The following is a 23,035-nucleotide window of genomic DNA, read 5'->3' on the forward strand; positions in this document are numbered from 1 at the left end:
TACTGTATGATTGTTAGTGTGAATGTGCACGGTATTTAATTCATAACTTCGCTTCATTTCCGCAAATCCTGACAGCACGAGGACAAGCACATTAAAATAACCAGCGGCGCTTGCCTCATCCTCTCACTTCAACATTGTTTTAAATTTCCACTGTAAACACCATGCACACACACAGCATATTTAAATATATGCACAGGAGAAAGCTTATTCTATCTTTGAATGAGTAGGAGGTAGCCAATTAACAATTATTTCTAAAGGTATGGATAGCCTATGTCTAGAGAATAAATACGTTGCTGTATGTTCATCATCATCATCATCAGCCTGGTTACGCCCACTGCAGGGCAAAGGCCTCTCCCATACTTCTCCAACTACCCCGGTCATGTACTAATTGTGGCCACGTTGTCCCTGCAAACTTCTTTATCTCATCCGCCCACCTAACTTTCTGCCGTCCCCTGCTACGCTTCCCTTCCCTTGGAATCCAGTCCGTAACCCTTAATGACCATCGGTTATCTTCCTTCCTCATTACATGTCCTGCCGATGCCCATTTCTTTTTCTTGGTTTCAACTAAGATGTCATCAACTCGCGTTTGTTCCCTCACCCGATCTGCTCTTTTCTTATCCTTTAAGGGGGGATAAGAAAATGTGGCTTTGAAAATCAACTTCCTTATTTCTTCATGGATTTTGATGAAAATTGGCACAAATGTTTAGAATGTCTCCCGGATGCTTCTCTAAAAGTTTCAGAGTGATATCTTGAGAACATTTTCTTCAATTTAATTAAGCAGAATTTTTCTCCCTCTAACTTTCTACAGAGCCCGGGAAACTTAAAAAACATGATAGAAGGCTTGTTAAGTATTGACTGCATAGCTAAATGCGTGCTGAAGGTCGTGACAATCTTGCTTTTTGTTTTTGCAGCACAAATTTTCAAAGAGCCGTATTTTATGTTACCTTCGCATCAAGCGTACTTTCGGGGTAGATGAATAGCCATATCGTAAACTTACAAAGGGTCAAGATAAGAAAGCGAGAATGTCACGACCTGCATTGTAGCCCAAGGAACGCGACAAAAAAAAAAGAAAAAAAAAAGAATGGAGTCAAAATATGTTAAACGGTAACAAAGAAATCAGCTCTAGAAACTGAGCAGAAAGGCAGGAAAACAGTTTTGAGAAAACGACTCTCAAAGTTTCACCTTCTCCTCAGTTCTCTAAAAGGCACCAAATGTGTAGTATTTTGGGTGTTTTGTGATGTGGGGCTTCTTGTACATGTGGCCTCTGGTCTGGTGCGCTTCCCCCTCCCCCCTTTTCTTTTTATAGGGCATTCATTGCTGCTATTGCTCTACAAAGAGCATGGTGCCTAAGTTTCAAACGAAGTGACGTGCAGAACTCTGTGTGGGCATGAATATAGTTCCAGTGTACATTCAGGCAGCCTCTACCCGCAGGCTGCGCGATTGATAGCAATCTCCAGTACAAACAGTGAGGCATTTTTTTTTTCTTTTGGTAGAATTGACCATGTTACTGAATGAAGGCTCTGAGTGTCAGCAGCCTCCCAAGTCATCTTTATTTGACAATGGCTGTAGAACTTAGGATTAGAAAGCCAGTGATAGATTTGCAGCTGCTAGGTGCTTTCCAGAATTGTACTTTTGTATGATGCCTCAATCACTTGTGCAGCCAGGTGGCTGTGCCAGCCCAAGGGGCCTAGTGAACATAGCTTATGATTAGGTTCTCTTTATGAAGGAGTGGTATGATACATATTGTTACAAGCTATTGTGACAATATGATAATAGAGTGAATGTGCAATATGCTTAATTGCAGGTCCGAGTGCCGATGTGCGAAATGCCCAGCCGCAGATACAAAGAGCTGACGCACGATGTGCTTAGTTGCACGGTTCGAGGTGCCGACGCGCGAAGTACCTAGCCGCGCAGTCCGAGGTGCCGATGCGCGAAATGCTAGTTGCGAGCTCGAGGAGTAGACCCTCGATGCGTTTATTCGCGCAGTCCGAGGTGCAGACGCTCGAAATTCCTAGTTGTGGGCTCAGGGAGTCGACACTCGATGCGCTTATTCACGCAGTCCGAGGAGCCGACGCGCGAAATGCTTAGGCGAGGGTCCGAGAAGTCCGTGCGTGATGAGCTTAATTGCCGAGTCTGAGACTCCCTAGGCGCGAAATGCTTAGCCGCGTGCCCGAGGATTGCATGCGCGATGTGCTTCGTCATGAATTCCGAAACACTGAGTGCTGAAAGGCTTAGCCGCATGTCTGAGGATTCTGCGCGTGAACCTTGGTCACGAAATCTGCGTCGCCGAGGCTCGGAATGTTTAGCCACGAGTCTGACATGTCCACAAGCATAGGGATCGGCCAAGCTGCTGCAATGTCTGCGTAGCACCCGTTTTGACACGTCGAGATTACGGGGAGTGGAGATGTCCAGACTTGCGAGGTGCAAAGAGCCGAGCAGACGACGCGAGTGCTGGACCAATGGAGAACCGCGCTAGAGTCACGTGGTGGGCGCGGCCACTCGCAGACTCTGGCCTGACCTTCAATCATTTGCTTTTGTGCGCTTGTTTCTGTATGGAGGAGATAGCTGAAGCAGTAAATTTGAAGACAGAGATGCGCTTTCCAACGAGACCAAGATGGCGGCGCTCAGTCGCACTGTTCCGGAGATATTGTGGCTTGAAAAACGCTGTTCTTTCTTGATTTCCGCGAGATTTTTCGCCACCTTGGCTGATAAAACGAATTTTTTAGAGCACTTCTAAGTGGTTTACAGTGATTATATTTGGGTATCAGATAGAAAAGGGGTTATACAAACTGAAAATGTGATTTTCAAAAAATCAATTTTTTTGGCAATATTTCGCGATGCGAAAGCCGCGTCCCCCCTTAACGTTACACCCATCATTCTTCTTTCCATGGCTGTATGTTCACCTCGCTTCAAATTGCTTTGTGTGCTTCTTTTACCCTGAAAAAACAAAAAACAAAAAAACTGCGGACTTCAATGACCCCTTCAGCAGTCTTTTGTCAATGGCATGTGAAGTGCACATGAATGATGCATGTCTTAGTATTGCCTCTCTTTCCAGTAAGCAATGCTAACGGTTCGTGAAAAAAGAAGTCTTCTAATAATTATTAAGGATGGAAACATTGTCACTTGGATGCAGAGGTCATAAATATATACAGGGTGTCCCAATTAACTATTATGCACTAAGATTTAAAAAAATAGACAATGCATTACCCGAAGAAAATCTAGTGCATATTGTTTCCAGTACACTGGAGTAGCCACCAGTAATTTCTTTGTTTCTGAGATTTAATTGGGTAACTGTAATTACCTAACTTGAGACATACTGTCCTAATTATCAAAGTGTCAACGAGGCACTTGTAGGCAGCCAAGGGACATCTAAGTACAAATTTTTTCTGACTGATAAATAAACACTGCAAAATGTGAAAAATACCATGTAACTGCACTCCCAACCACATCATAAAGCAGTGCCCTTGAACGGGCTCCCTCTGAGCTAGTCGGAACGAAATAAAGAAAATAAAGAAAAAAAAACATTCTGATCAAGCTAGTTCCTTACCTGCCGTGCCTCGGCTGAAGTAACATGTCACGTTTGGTGTGTCAAGATACTCTACACAGTTGCCTACTGTCCCGTGCCTGCTACTTTATGCCACCTGGCGTCAGCCCAGTACCCTCACAGGTGTTAGTTGGAAACAAGCTATGATAGCTGTTGTCTTAGCTTAGATAAAGCGCACGGATGGCCGTTTTTTTCCTTTCCTCTTTTTTTTTGCCACAAAACCTATCGCCAAAAATGCACATTGACAATGTCAGTGCAAAGGTTTCAAAGGTGCGTTTTGTTTCATCCCAGTCACCGTGTCTTTCTCTAATGAGCAGAAGGAAACCATGATCCTTGCCTTGGGAGCTGCAAATGGCAACAAGAGGAAGGCAGCAAATATATATCAGTCATGGAAGTGTGGCGGTAGATAAAATGCACCGACTATGGTCAGAAATTATTAAAACCTGAGACAAACCGGCAGCTTCAGGAAACAGCGACGTAAGATTCGATCTATGAGTCCTAGCCTACGCACGGATGTTCTAGCATTTATGGCCTCAAACCCTCATGCTAGCATGTTCCCAAGTACAAATTTCCAAGTCATCAGTTTGGAGGATTCTAAATGACTCGGCCTTTCACCCGTACCCCCTTAACCATCACCAATGCTCGGAAGATAGGGACCTGCAGAATCATATAGATTTCTCTAATGGGGTCTTCACAAAATCCGATGAGTCACTGGACTTCTTGAGCCGCATCATGTGCACAGATGAAGCCAATTTTTGCAAGAACGGGCAGGTGAATTTGCATAATGCATACTATTGGAGTGACTCCAATCCACAATGGGTAAAGCACACTTGGCACCAGAACAAGTGGTCGTTCAATGTGTGGTTCGGAATTTACAGCGATGCTATATTCGGTCCATCTTCTTCGATCACACACTGACTGGACAGCATTACATGAACGTATCCTTGAAGAAGTGATGCGGCCTTGAGAGACGTATAATAAGTGTGACGTAGAAATGAGAGGGAGGAATAGCTGCAATGCCGCGAAACCTGATGTTGGTGCTCCTTCCGTACCATTATTAAGATGATGCGGCCTCTTCGCGTTTGCGACGGGCAAAGCAGTTGCTTTCAGTCAGCTTATTTTAGGGCATTGCTTTATGCTGCGGGTGGGAGCGTGGTCATGTGGTATTTTTCATATTTCGCGGGGTTTCTTTACCAGTCAGAAAAAAATTTTACGCAATTAGTACGTTGCTGAAAGCACCGCAGTTAGGTGTCATTTGGGGGTGCCTACAAATGCCTCATTGACACTATGATAATCAGGGCACTACTTCTCGAGTTATGTAATTGCAATTACCTAATTAAGTCTCAGTAACGAAATATTTACTGGCCGCTACTCCACTGTGCCGGAAGCAATATGCTCTAGGTTTTCTTCGAGTAACACAATTGCTCCTTTCTTTTAAGTCTTGCTGCGTGGTAGTTGGCACACCCTCTATAATTCACTCAGTAACCAAAATGAGGCCAAGCCAGATTCATTTGAAATCAGAATCATCAGCAGTCGTGTGCGGTAGCACTTATACTCGGACTCACAGAAAAGAAAGGGAGGGAGAGAGAGAGCCTGCAGTTTCTTCGGATGGGCAAAACAGTATTAGTGATAACGTAGTATACGACAATTACATGAAGGAAGAGTACACCATTGAGAGACGCCAAAGTCTTGGTGGTGCGAGAGGACTCAGGCTGTGAAATTGAACCGTCTCCTACTATGAGGTCTTGTAAATACTCATGTAAGGCCATCACTTCAGTGAACAATTCTTCGAGGTCATGCAAAGTTCCTTCAAGTGCAACTGTTATTAAAGGTTATATATATACATATATATATATATATATATATATATATATATATATATATATATATATAGTCATATCTTAAGAAGGCAACAAACACTGACACCAAGGACAAAGGGGAAATTACTTGTGCTTAATAAATGAAATAAGGAAACGATAAATTAATGGAAATGAAAGTGGATGAAAAAACAACTTGCTGTAGGTGGGAACCAAACCCACAACCTTCGCATTTCGCGTGCGACGCTCTACCAATTGAGCTACCGCGGCGCTGTTTTCCCATCCACTTTCTTAGGTATTTATGTGTCCTAGTTGAACCCTGGCAGTGTTAGCCAGCACCACCACTCACAGACCTTGGCGGTATATATATATATATATATATGTGTGTGTGTGTGTGTGTGTGTGTGTGTGCAACTGTTATTAAATGTTTTATATATGGGGTTTAGAAATTTGGTCAGCCCCCCCCCCCCGGGAAAAATGAAAACCTTCCGCCTATGTCACCACTCATTGGTGCCTTAGGGTCATGGCTCAGCCTGATTATTTGAAACACCATTCTGTTCAAATCACCTTCTCTGACCTTTCCTACATCTCTTGTTTTCCATTCGTTGTCAATGCCGCAGTTGCTACACTGCACAATCTGATTTTACTGCGTTCTGTAAGCATCGATCTGCAGAAACCTCCACATTGTAATGCCAATGAAACAGATACATGCTCAATAATTAATCCAGTTTACGGGCACCATGTAAATCCATGCTAGTGACAACAACCATCATAGCTGTAGTGAATGGCATCATACAGGAACTTAAACACTGTATAATCTGGCCATTCTTAGGCATGCTGTGACATTTGAGGATGTTTAGGAAAGCACATCAGTTCAATTTCACAGCTTCCAAATGTATGTGCTATTTGACTGCGCATCAAATTTTAGATAACACAAAATGCCTTATGCGGCACTTCAGGCCATGTGCATTGTCACAAATACAGCAGAACCTCGTTCATACATTTTGGAAAAATATTTGAGGAAGGATGTAGTAAGAGGGAAAATGTAGCCGACATCTACGTAATGCAAAGCATTGCGTGAACTTTTGCTGTATGAAAGACCGGTGCGTGCCGAGCTGGGGCAGCCCAAGATGTACGTTGTAGTTTTTGTGGGTTTGGATAGCTTGCGTTCACACTCCTCGAATTAGGCCTCAGTCAGCAGTGTCTTCAAGTAGGAAAAATATTGGTGGGAAATTTTGATGTGCCTCCTCGGCGAGATTTGTTGCAGCATGAAACACCGATGCGCATCCGGTTGCTGGGCCTGTGCAACCCGAGACGCACTTGGTCATTTCCTTATTGTTTTAGTTTCAGTTTTCAGTTTCCCTGAGCCAGCAAAGGGAAACTGAAAGGAAATTGAGCTGATGAGTGATACAGTGCCATCAGAGTGAGCCATGATGCTCACTTCGCACCGCCTGGAGCAGGGAGGGGCCGTGCGTTTGGGCTATTGCCTATAAAAAGCGTGCAGTATATGCTTCCAACGGCACTATGCCACACGCTGTCAAACAGATAGGTGAAGACGCTTATTGCAATAGGGTTGGGGGCGACAGCTGTGAATGCGACATGCAACGACCTGCAAGGAGATTTGCTGGCACTGGAAGAGAAAACTGAGTGCATTCCGCAATTTTCACGCGATACAGATGAGCGAGTACTGCAGAGAAGCTAGCATGGCAAGTGCCTACTACTCTCAATCGCGATCGTGTGGGCATAGAGCATTTTCATGGCTGGAAAATGTATTCTATGTCCACAGTTTGGCGATTTGCTGAGCGTTGGTGCAGAAAGATCGTTATTTCCAGGAATATATTAACCGGTAAAAAAGAAGCGTGACTGTTTAAGCCATATTCTCTATTCTCAATTGTGAACATTGGTGCCGGGAAATCGTACAGAACAGGATTGTATCAATGAGATTCTACTGTATAGTAGATAAGGTTGTCCCAGCTCGCATTGTTGTCCACATCCTCAGTTTGATGGCTGAGGCGACATCGCAGATGTCTGGGCACCGCTTCACCACTAAACTAATAATGAAGAGGCCTTGGTCGTCACCGCATCTCATCTTTTATTAACTTCTTCACCATCTAGTTTAGCAAAGCTCAGAAAAAAAAGTTAGTTGAGTTACCGTGTTCACTTAGAAAGTTATATGCAGCCTAACCCACAGCAAAGATATGTGAGAATTCAAGCTTCACTGATAGTACAGGCAATATTTTGCACTGTTGTATTCAAAAGTTGCATTCAACCTTGGCAAGAAGGCTAGGTCTCACCACACGGCACTTTTAAAGCTGCGGTAGCAATCAAGCCAGCACTGAGGCTCACACGTGTTTGTGTAATTTCAACCAGAGATCAACTGCAGACAGCCTTCTAGGGAGTTTGTTTGTGCACTTACTGAGCGGAATAGAGAAGCATTTTGGCAGAAACTACCCAAATAATGTTTTGCAGTGTGACCTAAACCACTGGCTATGTACAGTCAGTGATACAAGCTGTGCAAATTTTTCAACTATGCAGAAGGAAATTGTGAAATGGTTGGCTACAGTGAAATGTAATTATATTCCGCATTTATCAGATTCTTGATGTGCCCCCGAATCTAACACGCGCCCACTTTCCGTGGGCTTAAAGGGCCCCTCACCAGGCCCCATAGCGAATATTGGTTATATGCTGGAAGTTGTTATGTGTCCTCTAGGGAGCGTTTTGCCACAAAAATTTTTCAAATCAGCTCATTAATAGTCGAGATAGAAATATTTCAGTGCCGCGAACCCATGATTTCAGCAGGCGGGCCACTGTGAAGCATGACGCTCTCTACACTCGCCCTATCTAGCCTACGCAAGCGAAATTCCTTCCCTGCGTTCTCCCATACCGGACCTTAAAGATTTCGTGACGCATACGTCACAGGCACCGCCTTTTTTTTTCTTTCTCCTTGCTTCTTCTTCTTTTTTTGGTGCTACACACTTCCGCCTACGTCATCGCGCACGGGGTGTTGTCTCATTCGCGCAGTGCACGATTTTGAGCACCGTGCACAAGGAAACGTGACTAGCGGTATAATTCAGTGCTACACGAATACCGAGGCAGAACAAGCGAATCGCAGAGCATGATCACACGCTGGAACACGGTAGAAAATGGCATAGTTTCGGTACCTGCGCACGTGACCACATGACCGTGGGAACAAGCAGACAAAGCGGAAGTACATCTGTCTTGCTTTGGTGCAAAGTAAAACAGAAAACACCCAGACATTCCGTTTGTGTGTTTTATTATTTCTCTAAACGTCAATTCATCAATTCAAGCAACAGATCGCACAGATAACAGATGTTGTCTTGAATAATTCTCGAAGTCACGGGTCACCACAAGCGACATCACACTGTGGACACGACTACGTAGGCGCAGGGGCACGACTACGTCACCGTCTGGCTTGGAGTGCGGCGGCCGCGAGGAGAAGGAAAATGGTGTTCTGTTTGAAATTTCACATCTTTCCGCAGCGCATAGCGATGTAATACTTTGCAGACATGATCATTATCGTGCAATGTATGCTCTGCGCTTGTTAGCTCAAAATGGCCAAACCTGGTGAGGAGCCCGTTAAAATAAGAAAATAAAAGTGAACCTGAGTGCACCTGAATACCAGTGTCACAGGCCCCATTTGATCGCAGTTGAGTTCAATCTGGATTGAAATTGTCGACCGTGTTTGGCTCCCTCCTGACCACACGTTTGCGACCAGAAAAAACGAGAAATGCAGATATTACCTACAGAGATGAAATAAAAGCTTTAAAGGGACACTAAAGTTGATGTGGACTGTTAAAATACCATTGCAGGAACCTCACAGCGCTTGTTCCGTGTCAAGAAAAGACTGCTTTATGAGAAAATTGCATCTGAAGGGTTCGCATACCTTTAGCTTAATTCAAATCGCCTGTGCCCGAGCTGGGAGTGGTGACATTGCATATGCCGTCACCGCCCTTTACTGCCATTGGTGAGTAAAACGGCACCTAACAGATGGTGATACGACTTTCTGTGCAAAATGCAAATGCGTGGCCGTGGAGAAACTGAGCCACGGTAGAGTGTTGGATTTGCCGCTGCAGCTGCTTGTGATTGCCAGTGGCATGGGTCGTTTGGGAATCCCACAACATCACATAGATGTAGCATTCTGGGCTGCTTGCAATTTGTATGAGTTTCGCAAGCCACGAAACTAGTGCAGCCCAACACTGTAACGAAAGTACTGAAACGCGAAAGTGCAGGCAGCACAAAGTGGAGAAAATTAAACCCTTTGATTGCCCACTTTGTTGTCAGCAGTTCAAGAGTCAATGTGTTCCTTTTTTCTAAAGATCAAATAGAACCTGACAAGTAGCAGTTTCTTTCGTCTTATAATGCAATAGAATTATTTTTTTATTATGAGTGGTTGAGTTATAGTGACATAATTATTATGAGGAGCACCTTTGTCATTGAGGTAGTACTTGAATGTCCCGGGGGGGTCTCTAATTATAAGCTGCATTTACCTCAGTTTCTTGATTACTAAAGGTATATTCGCGATAATATCGATATCTTAGACATTCTCGAACACTACTCTATCACTTTAACTAGACTCAACATTTGCCTTTAGTGTCCCTTTAATTAGCTTTCATAATGAAAGCAGCACATCACCATTTCTCAATGATTAGCCATAGATATAAAGCATGCAAGGGTGTTATTCTCAAGCGATAATTTTAGATACTTCTACCACTTAATGAGAGACTGCATTGTACTTGTAGAACTATGCGGCTGAGAGCATTCCTGGCATTGTTTGCATATAGCAAGCTTGGCATAGCGTCAGAAATGCTGGCAGCTGATTATGCCGATATGTTTGGTGCTGAGCAGTGCTAAATTTTGCGAAAGTGATGGGCCACAAATAACACTCTAGATAGTAGCTGAGCACAAAATGAACCAATAGCAACCTTTCCGAAAACGCTCCGTCACCATTTTTGTGACGGCAGTGATGCTGCCTCTGATGGCTCTGAAGGCAGGTTGTTGCCGACACCGCAGGCGCGGTTTTTATTTCGTATGTAACACACAGGCAATTTTCGAACCCATTTTCTTGCCAAAAATGGTGTGCGTCAGATTTCAGTAAATACAGTGCTGCCACACTCTAGTACCTCATTGTGCAGAAGTGTATTGATGCTTTCTGCGCTGACGACACTGAACAACAATTACTGTTTTTTCTCTCTCTCATTACTTTTCAAATTTTAGACTGCCTGATTACGCAGGCATTTTTGTGGCCTACGCCATGTCAAAAACATTAGTCAGGGGTGTGCTAGGCCTTTTCAATCACATATAATTTTGAATGAATACCTTTCTGCTGCCTCTCTGTGAACTTCAGTTGACTGCGATGGCACAAATTTTGGATGATGTGAATATTATAAGCTACCCCATAATATTTATATAATAATTTCTTTTGTATAGATTTGTTTCTGCTTCTGTCTGCATAGTTTCTTCTGTACATGCCTGATTTTTTTTTTTGTAACACAATGAAAAATATTTTGCTGTGAGTGCATTCTTGGAGAAACACAAAGTTTGATCGACTTTTGCTTCTTTAGCTTCAGATGAACCCTCTTGTGGGAAGCCTGAGAAAAGGGCCGCATCTGATGAAGCTGATGTGGATCTCTCAAATAAAAAGATGCGAACGTCAGAGGATGAAATGGAGACATCTGACTGCATCCCAGTTACAGCAGAGGCAGTGAAAACCCACGAGTCATTGGATGTAAGCATATATGATGTGACTTTTCTAGCGTTGTTGTTATGATTTCGCCTGCTGTTGTTAAAGCTTAGAGGGCAGAAATGTGTACTAGCAGGGGCGCATAGTTCTTAAGTTCATTAATTTTTGCGGCCTGTTGGGCAGCCTCATGTTGTTTGCCTTATTTTGCTGCTGTTGCAGCCCTTGACACCAGTGTTAGTTCATAGTGATTGTCAATGTTGATCGCACCTGCCGTTCTAATTCACAGTGTTGAGTATTCCCAACTTTATTGAATCCAAACGCTAAGTGTGGACTTTGCTGGTACAGCACTTCTCCCAAGTTCTAGCAGCAACCATTAGAATGCCCCACAGCAGCATATCCACTATGCCAGTCAATGGCAGTGAATGTGTTGGTTGCCTGACAAACCTGATGAATAACTGGGTCGGCACTAGGGAAGCAGATAATCTATTTGGCACTCGCCTGCATCGAGGATGCATCATTTTTAGAGACTATGATAATTGACTATATTTTGAGTTTATCACTCTGAATACCCATAATTATTTGAATGTGTTGTATTTTTATTCTTTATTGTACCGGCCCCTCTGTAACGCGCTTCTTGGCCCTGAGGGTAATATAAATAAACAAATAAGCATACTGGTAATCTTGAGAGTCAAACACTGGCCTTGCACTTTGTTGATAGACAAGGCCAATGAAAGTAAGCTTTTTTACTTGTGCTGTTGAACATTTTATGCCAAACGTATTGTATACCAAGAATAGTGCCATAGGGGGTGTAGTTTATCCTTGCTCCCTTCTGGCTATGTGCAGTCAGCCGCAGCTGTGAAAGCCTGGCAGGATTGGGTGCAGAAAAAGAATGCCGAGCTTGAGAAAAGTTCCCTCTCAGGCAAGCGGCAGCTCAAGCTCTTCAAGACAAACCTGCTGGGCATGACTCCTGAGGAGCTCAACTACGCCCTTTGCCTCTTCATCAAGGAAGTGCGGCTGCGTGATGGCACGACTCCCTCCCCATGCTGCATCTACCTCCAGTGCCTTGGTAAGCGTGACCATGGCCGCCTGGATCGGCGCACGCCTGGTTGCTACGGCCGTCCCATTCAGATGGAGGGGCGTAATTGCGGAAAGGAGCATCACGACAATGCTGCGCGTGCCTCCGACCCCTTGACTCCCTTGCTATGGCTGTGCGCTAGATGATTGCTCTATAACTAAGAAACCGCGAAAAGTTCTGCTTAACTAAAAGGCACACAACAGTACAAATCGCCCCTGTCGGTATTTTTTTTCTTCTTTGCGCTCCTGCCTTTGTCGGGATGATGCTGTCTGAAGCAAGCTGCAGTCTTGTATCTGTGCATGCTGAGCTGCTGATGTTTATTTCATTTTGTTCATCAAGAGGCAGACTTCCTGCACGAAGCATCAAGCTGCTTACGTGAGTTGACAGCCACGGACAGACAGCGTCTTTCAGCAACTTTCTGAGAAATCTGTATGTACATACTTGCATGCCATGTTTGTATTTATGGTGAAATTGCCAGCTTTACACATTCACAAAGCATACAATAATTCACTTGCAATGGCAAACTCATAGCCCCTGCGCACTCGTGGTGCTCTCTTCAAATGCGCAGAACTTTCCGGCTTAGTGGCTTATTCAGTAATTTTTTGTGGTAAGTTGCTCTATCTGTAACGACTGCGCCAATGTTTGACAGTAGGGGCTTAATTTGTTTGTAACTATTGAAGAAGTCACTGATGTGTGTTCTTTTGCCTGGCAAGTAAAAAGGAGGGCAGCTCTTCGTTATAGGAACTGCACACAGTGATCGTTCCCACTACCAACTTTTGCCGTTTTTGTTTTTGTTGTTTTAGTATCTGTGACTACATATAGCTCTGGTAGCCAGGAAAAACACGGGGGACAGTGGTCCACTTCAGGCGGCCATGTCTTGGCCGACTCCCAACAGGATTAATTAATTAATTATGGGGCTTTACATGCCAAAACCACTTTCTGATTATGAGGCACGCCGTAGTGGAGGACTCCGGAAATTTCGACCACCTGGGGTTCTTTAATGTGCACCTAAATCTAAGTGCACAGTTGTTTTCGCATTTCGCCCCCATCGAAATGCAGCCGCCGTGGCAGGGATTCAATCCCGCAACCTCGTGCTCAGCAGCCCAACACCATAGCCACTGAGCAACCACGGCGGGTTCCCAACAGGAGTCGGTGCCCAAGAACTGTAGTGAGCAGATGGCGCTACTGGTGGACTTGTCATTGGGAAATAAATTTTTCCTGGATAATGTTTTAAGCTACGTTTCCTGGAGAGTTTCATCCACTGAGAACTTGTGAAAGCTTAGACCAAGCGTTTTCTTGGTGCTTGACTTGCAGCACGGCATGCGGCAGTACGGCATGTTTCTGAAAAATTAGTAAATACAGCAGCAACAGTTCCAAGGAACAGACATAATTCGAGGCTTAAAGGGAAAGCCACTTCAGCACCACTGATGTATCGCGAGAACTTCACAATATAAAGGTGGTGTGCATGCAAGGGCCCCTAATAATTAATTTTGCCGGTACAGCAGGCCAGAAAAAATGTACTGCAATATTATTACTGTTGACTCTCGTTACAACGGACCCTGATAATCTGACAAGAAACATCCTTTTTATTTGAAGTCCGTAATATCCGAAATGCCTCACTTCTGAAACTTTTGTCGCGATGTCTAACAACTTTATTGCAAAGAGTGAGTGACAAACGTCCAAAATGAAAAAAATTATCAAAAAGTCGCAGTTTCGCCCGAAAGGTGAAGCACCGATTGCGATCATAAATTACGCAAGATAAGCACGGCAGCACCAGCGAGCGAACTGACCTTCGTGCTCTTTCTTGCTTAAACGCGAACTGAACGTCGAAAGCACAGCACATACGAAGGTGTTGGCACTGGGCGCACTTTGTCCACATAGCAAATCACTTTGAAGAAGAGGCCCGCACGGGCGCACACTTTGTCCACATCACAGGTCTCTTTCAAGATACAGTGCCGGCACGACCCTCTTCTTCGCTGTCACGTTTGTGGTCACAGTTGCTGTGCTCTACTGCCACTAGAGTTCAAGCCATATCATTATGTTAGAGGGTTTGTCGACAGAGAAACTCGCAAAGATTGCACGGAAGGCAAATGTGTAGCACGAGGAATATTATTGCCATTGCATAAAATGTCCAAGGCATTATCACAAGTTATTTTTCTTAAAGCCCCCCAAAAATCTTCCTGAATTCATTCATCTACAAGTTGTCTAAGGTGACAGTATTATAAGCAAAATTAACTTTCTACATTCCAAGCTATACTTCAAAACATTGGCCTCATTAGTGAATTTCGTCACGCTGCTATCAGCTTGTGCAGTGACATAAACTTGGTTCATAATTGCACACTTGTAAGAGACAGTGCATTTCTCTCTCAATCCAGTGGCCAAGGCTTGTGAAACGCGACATTGTAGAGAAATCAATCACTTACGGCAAGTGTCTGCAAGAGTGTTGTCTATCTTCTTCCTCCTAAGGGGTGATGCAGATGCGTTCTGGGGCCTGGCAACAGCTGCGGCTTGGTTGCGTTTCACTAAGCATTGGCCAAATGTTTCAGAGCTTCTTTGTTGACAGATTTCTCAGCTACTGCAGTATTTTTCTTCACTATATCTGCTGTGCGGTGGACAGTGTTTAAGGGGAGATGCTACTTGAAAAAAAAATTTTTTTCATACAAGAGATTTAAAAATACTGCCATTTTGTAGTGTTTGTTATGTAAATATAAAATATGTCATTACTTTTTTTGTAGCTGCTATGTTCTTTTAGTTATGCCCTACTGCAAAATATGGTGATCTTTGTATGCACTTCCTTGTGTGTAAGATTTTCACAAAAAACGTCGTGCATTAGCTTATTTAGCTCTTTGTAGACCGCAAAGCGATGATATCTATCCAAACAGCATTTACAATTACTAGAACTATGAAAAAAAAAAGTGGGATGCTTTAAAAAATTTTTTTTCACGACCCCAAGAAATATAACCATAGACTTTTGCAACTAGTACTGAGAGAGATTGCAATTTCAAGTAGACATCAGCATTCTACATATATTGAAGTGTATGTACGCCAAATTTCATTAGTATAGGATAATTATAAGGGCACTAGGTTATTCTCATGGAATTGTGAAAAAAATTTGAAGAGTACCAATCATTTCTTGCTTAGTTCCACTGATTGTACATGCTGTTAAGATAGATATCAGCACTTTGCAGTCTACAAAGAGCTAAATAAGCTACAGCGCAATGCTTTTTGTGAAAATTTAATACAAAAGAATGTGCCCGCAAAGATCACTGTATTTTTCTGTTGTGTAGGACATAATTCAAGAAATGTAGCAGCAAGACAAAAACTAATGACATCTTTGAAATCTGCGTGAAAAACTCTAATTGGCTCAATTTTCATACCTCTTCTAGAAATGATTTTTTTTTTCAGTAGCATCTTTGAGCTGAACATGAAGGGACTTCAGGAGCTTTATCAACCTTTAAGCGCAACAGAAGTGCACTGAATCTATGGAAATTTGAAATTAGGTCCCATAAACTATTCAGTTGTATGAGATTCTGGCATAGCAGATATTGTCCTGAGGCTCCACTGTATTTTGCTGTTTGCCGTTCTGGAGCCATAGCCATATTACATTGAATATATATAGATGGCAACAAGAAGTGGCACATTTGTTGCTATAACTGCTGTCTCACTGTGAATGGATTTTCTATGAGTGGGCTAAACTATCTGCACTCATGAATTTAACTCTGCATGTTGCAGTTGATTCTTGCTAATACAATGCTCCTCAATACGTTTTTGATGGGTATAATGTTGCTGAGCCTGGTACCTGTGATGCGGATGGCTTTGTTTGCATAATAGCATGTTCCCTGGCTACATCATACTGCTGCAGTCCTGTGAGAAATGTATTGAAGGGGCCTTGTTGTAGTTGTGTTGGTTTGGCTGCATACAGGATATTTAGCCTTGCAAGCTGGGTGCTGCTCATCTGTACATCTGTAGATGCTAAACATTGTATTTTTTATCTTTTGCAGGAATACAACAGTACCTACATGAGCAAGGGCGCCAAGATAACATCTTTGCTGATCCTCAGTATGAAATGTTCACCGGCTGCTTCCATGGCATTTTCAGCCAAGCTCATGACCTAAGTGGACATTGTGAGTAGGCCTGAAGGCCACCTTTGAATCAAATGGGTCTGGCCTTCTTGTTTAGCACGTATTGACTAGGTTGGATATCAGCACAAAGGGATAATGCCACTCAGTTTTATGACATTACAAAGTGATGCTCAGTGATATGTGGATATGTGGTTAATGTGTAAATGGTAGTTAAGTGGTATCTACAGATGCCTTCTTTTTGGAAAACTGGAATTGCTACTTCACAGACAATTGAGCACACTCAGGAGGGATTGCGTTCTGTATACAAGTTTCTACTCATGAGCTAAAACTAAAGCTAATTTTCATAGCTATATTTTCAAAAATTATGGTATGAGGCACTGTTCCAGTTTTATCTCTGTGTCCACAATAGGCAAAGACCCACTTCCCTACGGTATAAAGACTGTACCATGCGCCATCATGCTTTTTGTCAGGTGGCACAGCCATGTAAAGCTATGCCTTTTAAGAGTTGGAGTCGGGCATGTAACAAAGGGTAGGTTGGCCCATGCCGTCGTCCGACTCATCCATGCTATGGACATGGTTGAAAAGAGAAATGTGTTCTCATCGAGAACGAGGAGTACTGGGTTTATTTACAATATCTACATGAAGAGTGGAGAACGTTACATCTCATCTGTCTAGCATGACTGAAGTGAAGCCCACCAAGGAGCCCCAATCGTTCGCTTAAGTCCCCTCTGTCCTCCCTTGGTCCCTAGGCGAGGGAAGTCTGCCGCATCCCCCCCCCCTTCATCCATTCAGAGCACCCAAAGTCGATGAAGGACTTGCGTTGAGGGTGAGGGTTCACACAATCACTACCGTACTTTTTTTCACTGAACACACAGGAAGGAGGAGTGCTTCGTAGAAGGGGATTGCCACGCTTTACATAAGCTGGCACATCTTGGTTCCTGGGATGACCCTGCAGTTAGCTGGAATGCCTGTCAAACGACCGTGGCGGTTACTGGAGTCCATGAGGGAATGCCTTAGAACACCCTTTTCCAGGAGTTTTCTTGCTCCCTTTGGTCCGTGAAGGCAACAGTGAACCAGCAAACAATACTTGGTCCGCCAAACGTGTCTCGCCTTGCGGGGACCGCATGTCTGTCCAAGGGTGACGCATTGTTAGCTTCCCGAAGCGATTTGTCGCAGTGGGGCAGCAGAGGTTAGAAAGTCGCTACCCCCGCTGACCGATCGTAACAGCCTGTAGACTCGAGGATCAGAGGCTCAGGAAGCCTATAACAAGTGCTTTCCGGGCAAAATAAAAAAGCACTCACACAAGGCAAAGAAACATTGGATTACTTCAGAGTGATTCAAATTTATAAAAAGTAAAAATGCACTTTACGAGCACTTTTTAAAATCTAGGAACAAGGAAAAAGGAGACTTTGAGACATTCTGAAAACACAGAAATACTACAAATTCTCTCTTAAGGGAAAGCGAACTTAAATATTTCAGTAATCTGTTTGACCTTGAAGGAACCAAAACATCTGAAGCCGCCTGGAAAAGGTTAAACAGGTTGCTTAATCCATGCTCAGACGGCAGCACATACCTGACTAAAATTACCATAGACGAACGAACCCTTACTGGTGATGACCTTGCCGGGGCCTTTCATAAATTCTTTACCTCCATTGGAGAGAGCCCACATTAACATAATTTTGTGCGATTCGTGGGCACACATATTAGTGAAAGTGCATTTCTCATTCTGGTCACTACAAAGGACGTTACGGCTGATTTTCTGTCCCTAAGGAACAGCAGGTGTGGTGACACGGATGGCCTAGAAATTCGGCCAATCAAACATGCTATTCACATTGCAGCCCCTGTTTTAGAGTATATCATTGATTTAATCTTCTCATTAAGCATTTTTTTCCTAGGCGTTTTCAGATAGGGAATGTTTGCATTATTTTCAAGGGTGGCACAAAAATAACATCAAATTACAGACCTATTTCAATTCTGCTTGTATTTTCTAAAGTAATTAAAAAAAGAACACGTAAAAGAATGGTGTCATTCTTAACCAAGCACCACCCTATGACACCTTTTCGATTTGGTTTCACAATGCAGCGTTCAGCAGAAACTGGTCTACTATTGCAAAAACAAATCATATTTGATGCATTCAGAAAGGAAATATATGCCCTTAGAATTTTTTTTTACTTCTCAAAAGCATTCGATCGAATTAACCACATTGCATTAATTAAAGAACTGGACCACGATGGATTCTGGGGTAACTTCCTGACTCTCATAAAATCCTATTTGCAGTACCGGCAGCAAAAAGTTGAAATTAACAGCTACACATCTAGTTTTAAATAATTATCACATGGCGTGCCACAAGGCAGCATCCTGGGCCCGCTACTTTTAGAGCGTAGCTGTTAGGTGTCCGTTTCCACTTTGAGCGTTTGTGTGCCTCAGTGTCCCTCGCCTCCCTCGGCGTAACTGAGCAACGAGCACAGTGTAGGATGAAAGAGGGAATGTGAAGCGCAGCAGGTGATGAAAGACAGCAACAGCGAAAAGAGGAGGCTAGCGGAAAAGGAGAGTATGGCGAAAGGAATGAGGAGAAAACCGTAGTGCCGCGCAAGACGGGCTTGTGTCGACTGCCGCTACAAGATGGCGCCAGAGTAGTGCGCCATCAACTGTTCGTTGATGGCATGCAGTGAGTGCAGTGAGTGCGCCGACCGATACCATATGTAGAAAGAAAGCACTGCATGAGTGGAGGTCTTTCTGCGGCGGCCGCTGTTAATCGTGCCCACGTATCACCACGCGCTTGCCTCTCACGATCTCTCGATTAGCGAGGTAATCACACTACACTTTCCATGCCAGCCAATATATCGCGAAACAAAAACATGTACAGTAGACTCCCTTTAAGATGAACTCCAAGGGACCGTGAAAAGTTGTTTGTCTTATCAGAAGGTCATCTTAGCAGAATAATAATTGACATGGCCAGGTGCATCCAAATATTTTACTTCTTAATGGTAAATGAAGTAGACTTGCAACGGTGGAAAAATGACTTAAAAAGCATTTATTTAGCTGAGCTTCATAGAAAACTGTCTCCTAGTGGTACTGTTGCTTGGTTTCATTGAGTCCATGACGGATGTTTGTCGCTTCTGTGCAAACCAGCGAGTGGCCACAAATGACGTCATCTCACCTAATGACCTTGAAAATCCTTCTGCGCCTTCATGATGCTGGAAAAAGTTCACTAGGGAGTGCAAGCAGGCATCTGCCACCTTACAGGTCATCGGGGCAGGCTCCGAGCTAGTGGAAATACGAAGGAGTGCGCTGAGCATATGGCAAAGCAACGCCACCTAGAGGAAAGCCTAGGTGACATTGAGCAAAGTGGGGAACGAGAAACGAGGCAAAGTGTCACGGAGGAGGAAGGTAGGCGGAGGTGCGGTGTGTTGACCTCCTCTGCCAGTTGTTACAGGTTTTGTTTGCGATACGGACGTACTGGGTTTGCCTCGTGATAACATCGTCCTCATGAGCTGTACGCTGTGTGTGGGAGTGAAAGCGTGCGACGGTGAGCCGACGATGGTGGCTCAATCTCACGTGCGCAAAGGAGGAAATGGCGGTGGGGAAGTGCGCCTTCTTCCGTTGTGCGCATGGCACCAGGGGAAGGGAGGGAGGGGGGGCATTGTACTTTGGCCGTGCACAGCCGTGCGTGCTTTATTTGAAAGCGATCTGCTTAGGGGGAACAGTCTAAGTGGGCCGATGGCTTGTAGCTTTGCGTTCATTGTGTTCTCACCGCGCAGTTTGCGTTGAAGTGATAGACAGCACGGAGGTCACTTCACTCGCTGCTGCTGCCACGATTTCTCACGGCAGCGTTTTGACAGAGAAATTTCCGCGGTCATCGAGTTTGATGTGTCCATGCTTGTTAATTTTGTTAGTAAGTGAATGTTTACAAGGGGGAGTTCTACTCCGGCAGCTGCTGCATATGACGTGGCCGCGCAAGCCCTGTATTGAACACCATCTGCGATGCAGACAGTGTAGGCATCTAGGTGCACTGAGGGCCGATAGCTCCGTGTGCACTATAGCACCCATACACTTTTGCATCAGCCGCGTTCACAAAATGAAACGTCACTGAAACATTTAAAGCGCAGCTTTTTTTGCCTTTTTCTTCGACTTTCCCACTGCTGCTGCTGCTGTGGGCTGTTGCGGCTATGTATGTATGTCGTCGTTAGCGGCATGCTGTCCGGCATGCCGCTAACGCCGGCCACGTCGGGACGTGGTTGAGACATGGCCATGTCACAAAAACATAAAAGGCATGCGCTGTTCGTATTCTGTTTCATGAAATTTGTTTATGAGCTGTCGTACTCAAAATTCCGAGGAAAACTTTGTAATGAATCTAAGACATGGTATGCGCCACGTGGAGGGCCTGCACAGTTGTGGTTCAGAATGATTATTCGCCAAGCGACGCCTGCGGCGTTGACACTGGATTTTCTGTGACACGGGGTCCTTAACGCTATCGCATTATTACATGACAGGAGTGTGGCACAAAAGAAGGATGACCAGAGAAGCTCGTGTCAAGATTTGTGCTGCGTCGCATCTGCACAATGCACTCTGGACACCTGACTATGCGTGGCCCCTCACAAATGCTTTGCAGGAGCTGCCGCACTTGCCTCCAGGCTCATCCGAAACAGCAACGACAGTAGAGGGAAGAGGTGGGGAAATGTTAGCGAGGGAATAGATAGAGAGGGACAGAGAGATAGGAGGCAGTTTTGTGAGCTACAATGCTACAACCCAGAATGGTGCCGATGCGTGCACTTGGTGCTGACGAGACGAAGGCTCGCATAAAGCGTCGAGTGGAGCAAAAACAACAAACAAAAGCGGAGCAGGCAAGGTAACATTTCACATCCCATCACGTCTATCGTATGCCGTCGATATATCACTGCCAAATAACATCAGTGAACGCAAAGAGCAGACAAAGCTTCGCTTACATCGATTCCCACAGTGCATGGGATTTGCCTATACGGTATTAACTCACATAATGATCGCACTTTTTTGTCAGAAAAATTGACGCAAATTCAGGGGTGCGATCACTACGCTGGTTAAATTTCCTGCGAAAAAAAAAAAAAGAACTTTTTTTTCGTCCCGCGTTTGGTACGGGATGCGTGTGCGGGACAACAAAACAAAAATGGCGGCCGGCGCAGCAAGCCGAACGCGATTTTTTTTTTCTTCTCGTGAGTACATTACGTGCATTGAAACAGTTTCTTCCGTATCAGTGATGGATAATATCGTTAATATCGGCAAGTTTGCGGCAATAACGTAGCCATGTCCACTTTGAGGGGACAGAAACAGATGGGCGCGCTTAGCTGCCAGTGACAGAAACGCATGGCCGGCGTGCTGCGGAAACTGCGGTATCTGTCTTCACTACTATCCTAACACGGCACGTTTCTGCTAAGGGCGGCCGAATATCTTAGCCGTGTTACAAGCGTCGGCGTATGAATAGGGTACACTTTTAACGTATCAGTGTAAACGTGGCTACTGTCATTGCCACGCGCGATTTGTTGCGTGCTGACGTGTGCAGATGAAAATAATCAAAAGGCGCCTTTTTTGTTTTTGTTGACCATAACCATTATGAAGCCTACCCATAATAAAGGCAAGTTTGGTTGTACCTCTTTTTGTAATGGAAGTGCGGAAAGTGATGAAAGTAATGAAATGAGGCATCTACTTAAGAATGTTTGGTGCGTGCAGACCACTTGGCTTGTCTTCAAGGGTCGTTCGCGTAGCATTCGACAGATGGTAAGCTCGATCATTATTAGCTAGACATGGCACCCGACATATCGCTGCGGCAAGTTCGGGGTGCGATCATTACACGGGAAATAAAAAAAAGCGAATTTTGACGACCAAATTCAGGGGTGCGATCATTACGCGAGTGCGATCATTATGCGAGTAAATACGATATTTTATTTTAGTTTTTCCTCTTGTTCTCGGCTCTGTCCAAGGGCGATGTGCGCCGCAGGCCTCAAGCAGGGTGCCTCGATTCACATGCCCCCGAGCGCAGCGCATCGGGGCACCCTAGCTTCCAGGATCAGTACTGGTCGCGCTCACTTCGAATGTTCGTCTTAACCGAAGAGTATGTCTGAGACGGTTCGTTTTAAGTGGACTTTTTTTTTCATTGAGTCTATGGAAAACCAAGCAAACGTTCCCTTGTTATTCGTTATAACCGAGAATTTGGTTTAACTGAGTTCGTTTTAATGAGAGTTCAACGTATAGAGCTGTGCTTAAATTTTGCATTAGGGATTATCGTAATCATTGGTGAATTTTTAAGATCGTTACGTTAATGATTTAGTAAGCGTTGATAAAGATACAACTTTTATTATTTACACAGATGATACAAGCTTATTTTTTAAGCACTGTGATCTGTATAAACTTGTAAACAGAGCAAGCAGTGTATTGAAATTACTGAACACATGGAGCATAAGCAATTCGTTAATTATGAATGCCTCCAAAACAATATCTGTCCCTTTCGTCCCAAAAATTAGGCCGTAAACAGCAATGTAGCCCTAACGATTGGCTCAGAAACTATTAAAATTGAACCTCTGGTGAAAACTTTGGGAGTAATTGCTAATAATATGCTGTGGAGCAACCAGGCTGAACTTTTTTACGCTAAACTTTCTCATACCGTAGGTGTCTTATCGGCATCTGTGTTTTCTTTTGTTGCAAGGAATTAAACGCCTCGTATATAATTCTTTTTTTTTTTATCTACACTGAGTTATTGGGATCTGGTATGGAGCACCACAACAGAAAAGAACTTTGCTAGGATATATAAACTGCAGAAAAAAGCTGTGTTTATAATTACTGGTG

General features: G+C 44.1%; 1 protein-coding gene across 4 annotated transcripts in view; it reads left to right on the top strand.

The window, feature by feature from the left end:
• The window catches only part of woc (zinc finger protein without children), a 132,174-nt gene that overhangs the window by 87,188 nt on the left and 21,951 nt on the right, over window positions 1-23,035 (top strand). For all 4 annotated transcript variants that reach the window (XM_075697114.1, XM_075697115.1, XM_075697118.1 and 1 more), the window contains exons 14-16: window positions 10,944-11,107; window positions 11,906-12,128; window positions 16,139-16,261. In XM_075697114.1, the coding sequence (XP_075553229.1) occupies window positions 10,944-11,107; window positions 11,906-12,128; window positions 16,139-16,261 (510 nt within the window). The remainder of the gene's footprint in view (window positions 1-10,943; window positions 11,108-11,905; window positions 12,129-16,138; window positions 16,262-23,035) is intronic.

The sequence above is a fragment of the Dermacentor variabilis genome, chromosome 6 (assembly GCF_050947875.1).
Source record: "Dermacentor variabilis isolate Ectoservices chromosome 6, ASM5094787v1, whole genome shotgun sequence".
NCBI classification, from domain to species: domain Eukaryota; kingdom Metazoa; phylum Arthropoda; class Arachnida; order Ixodida; family Ixodidae; genus Dermacentor; species Dermacentor variabilis.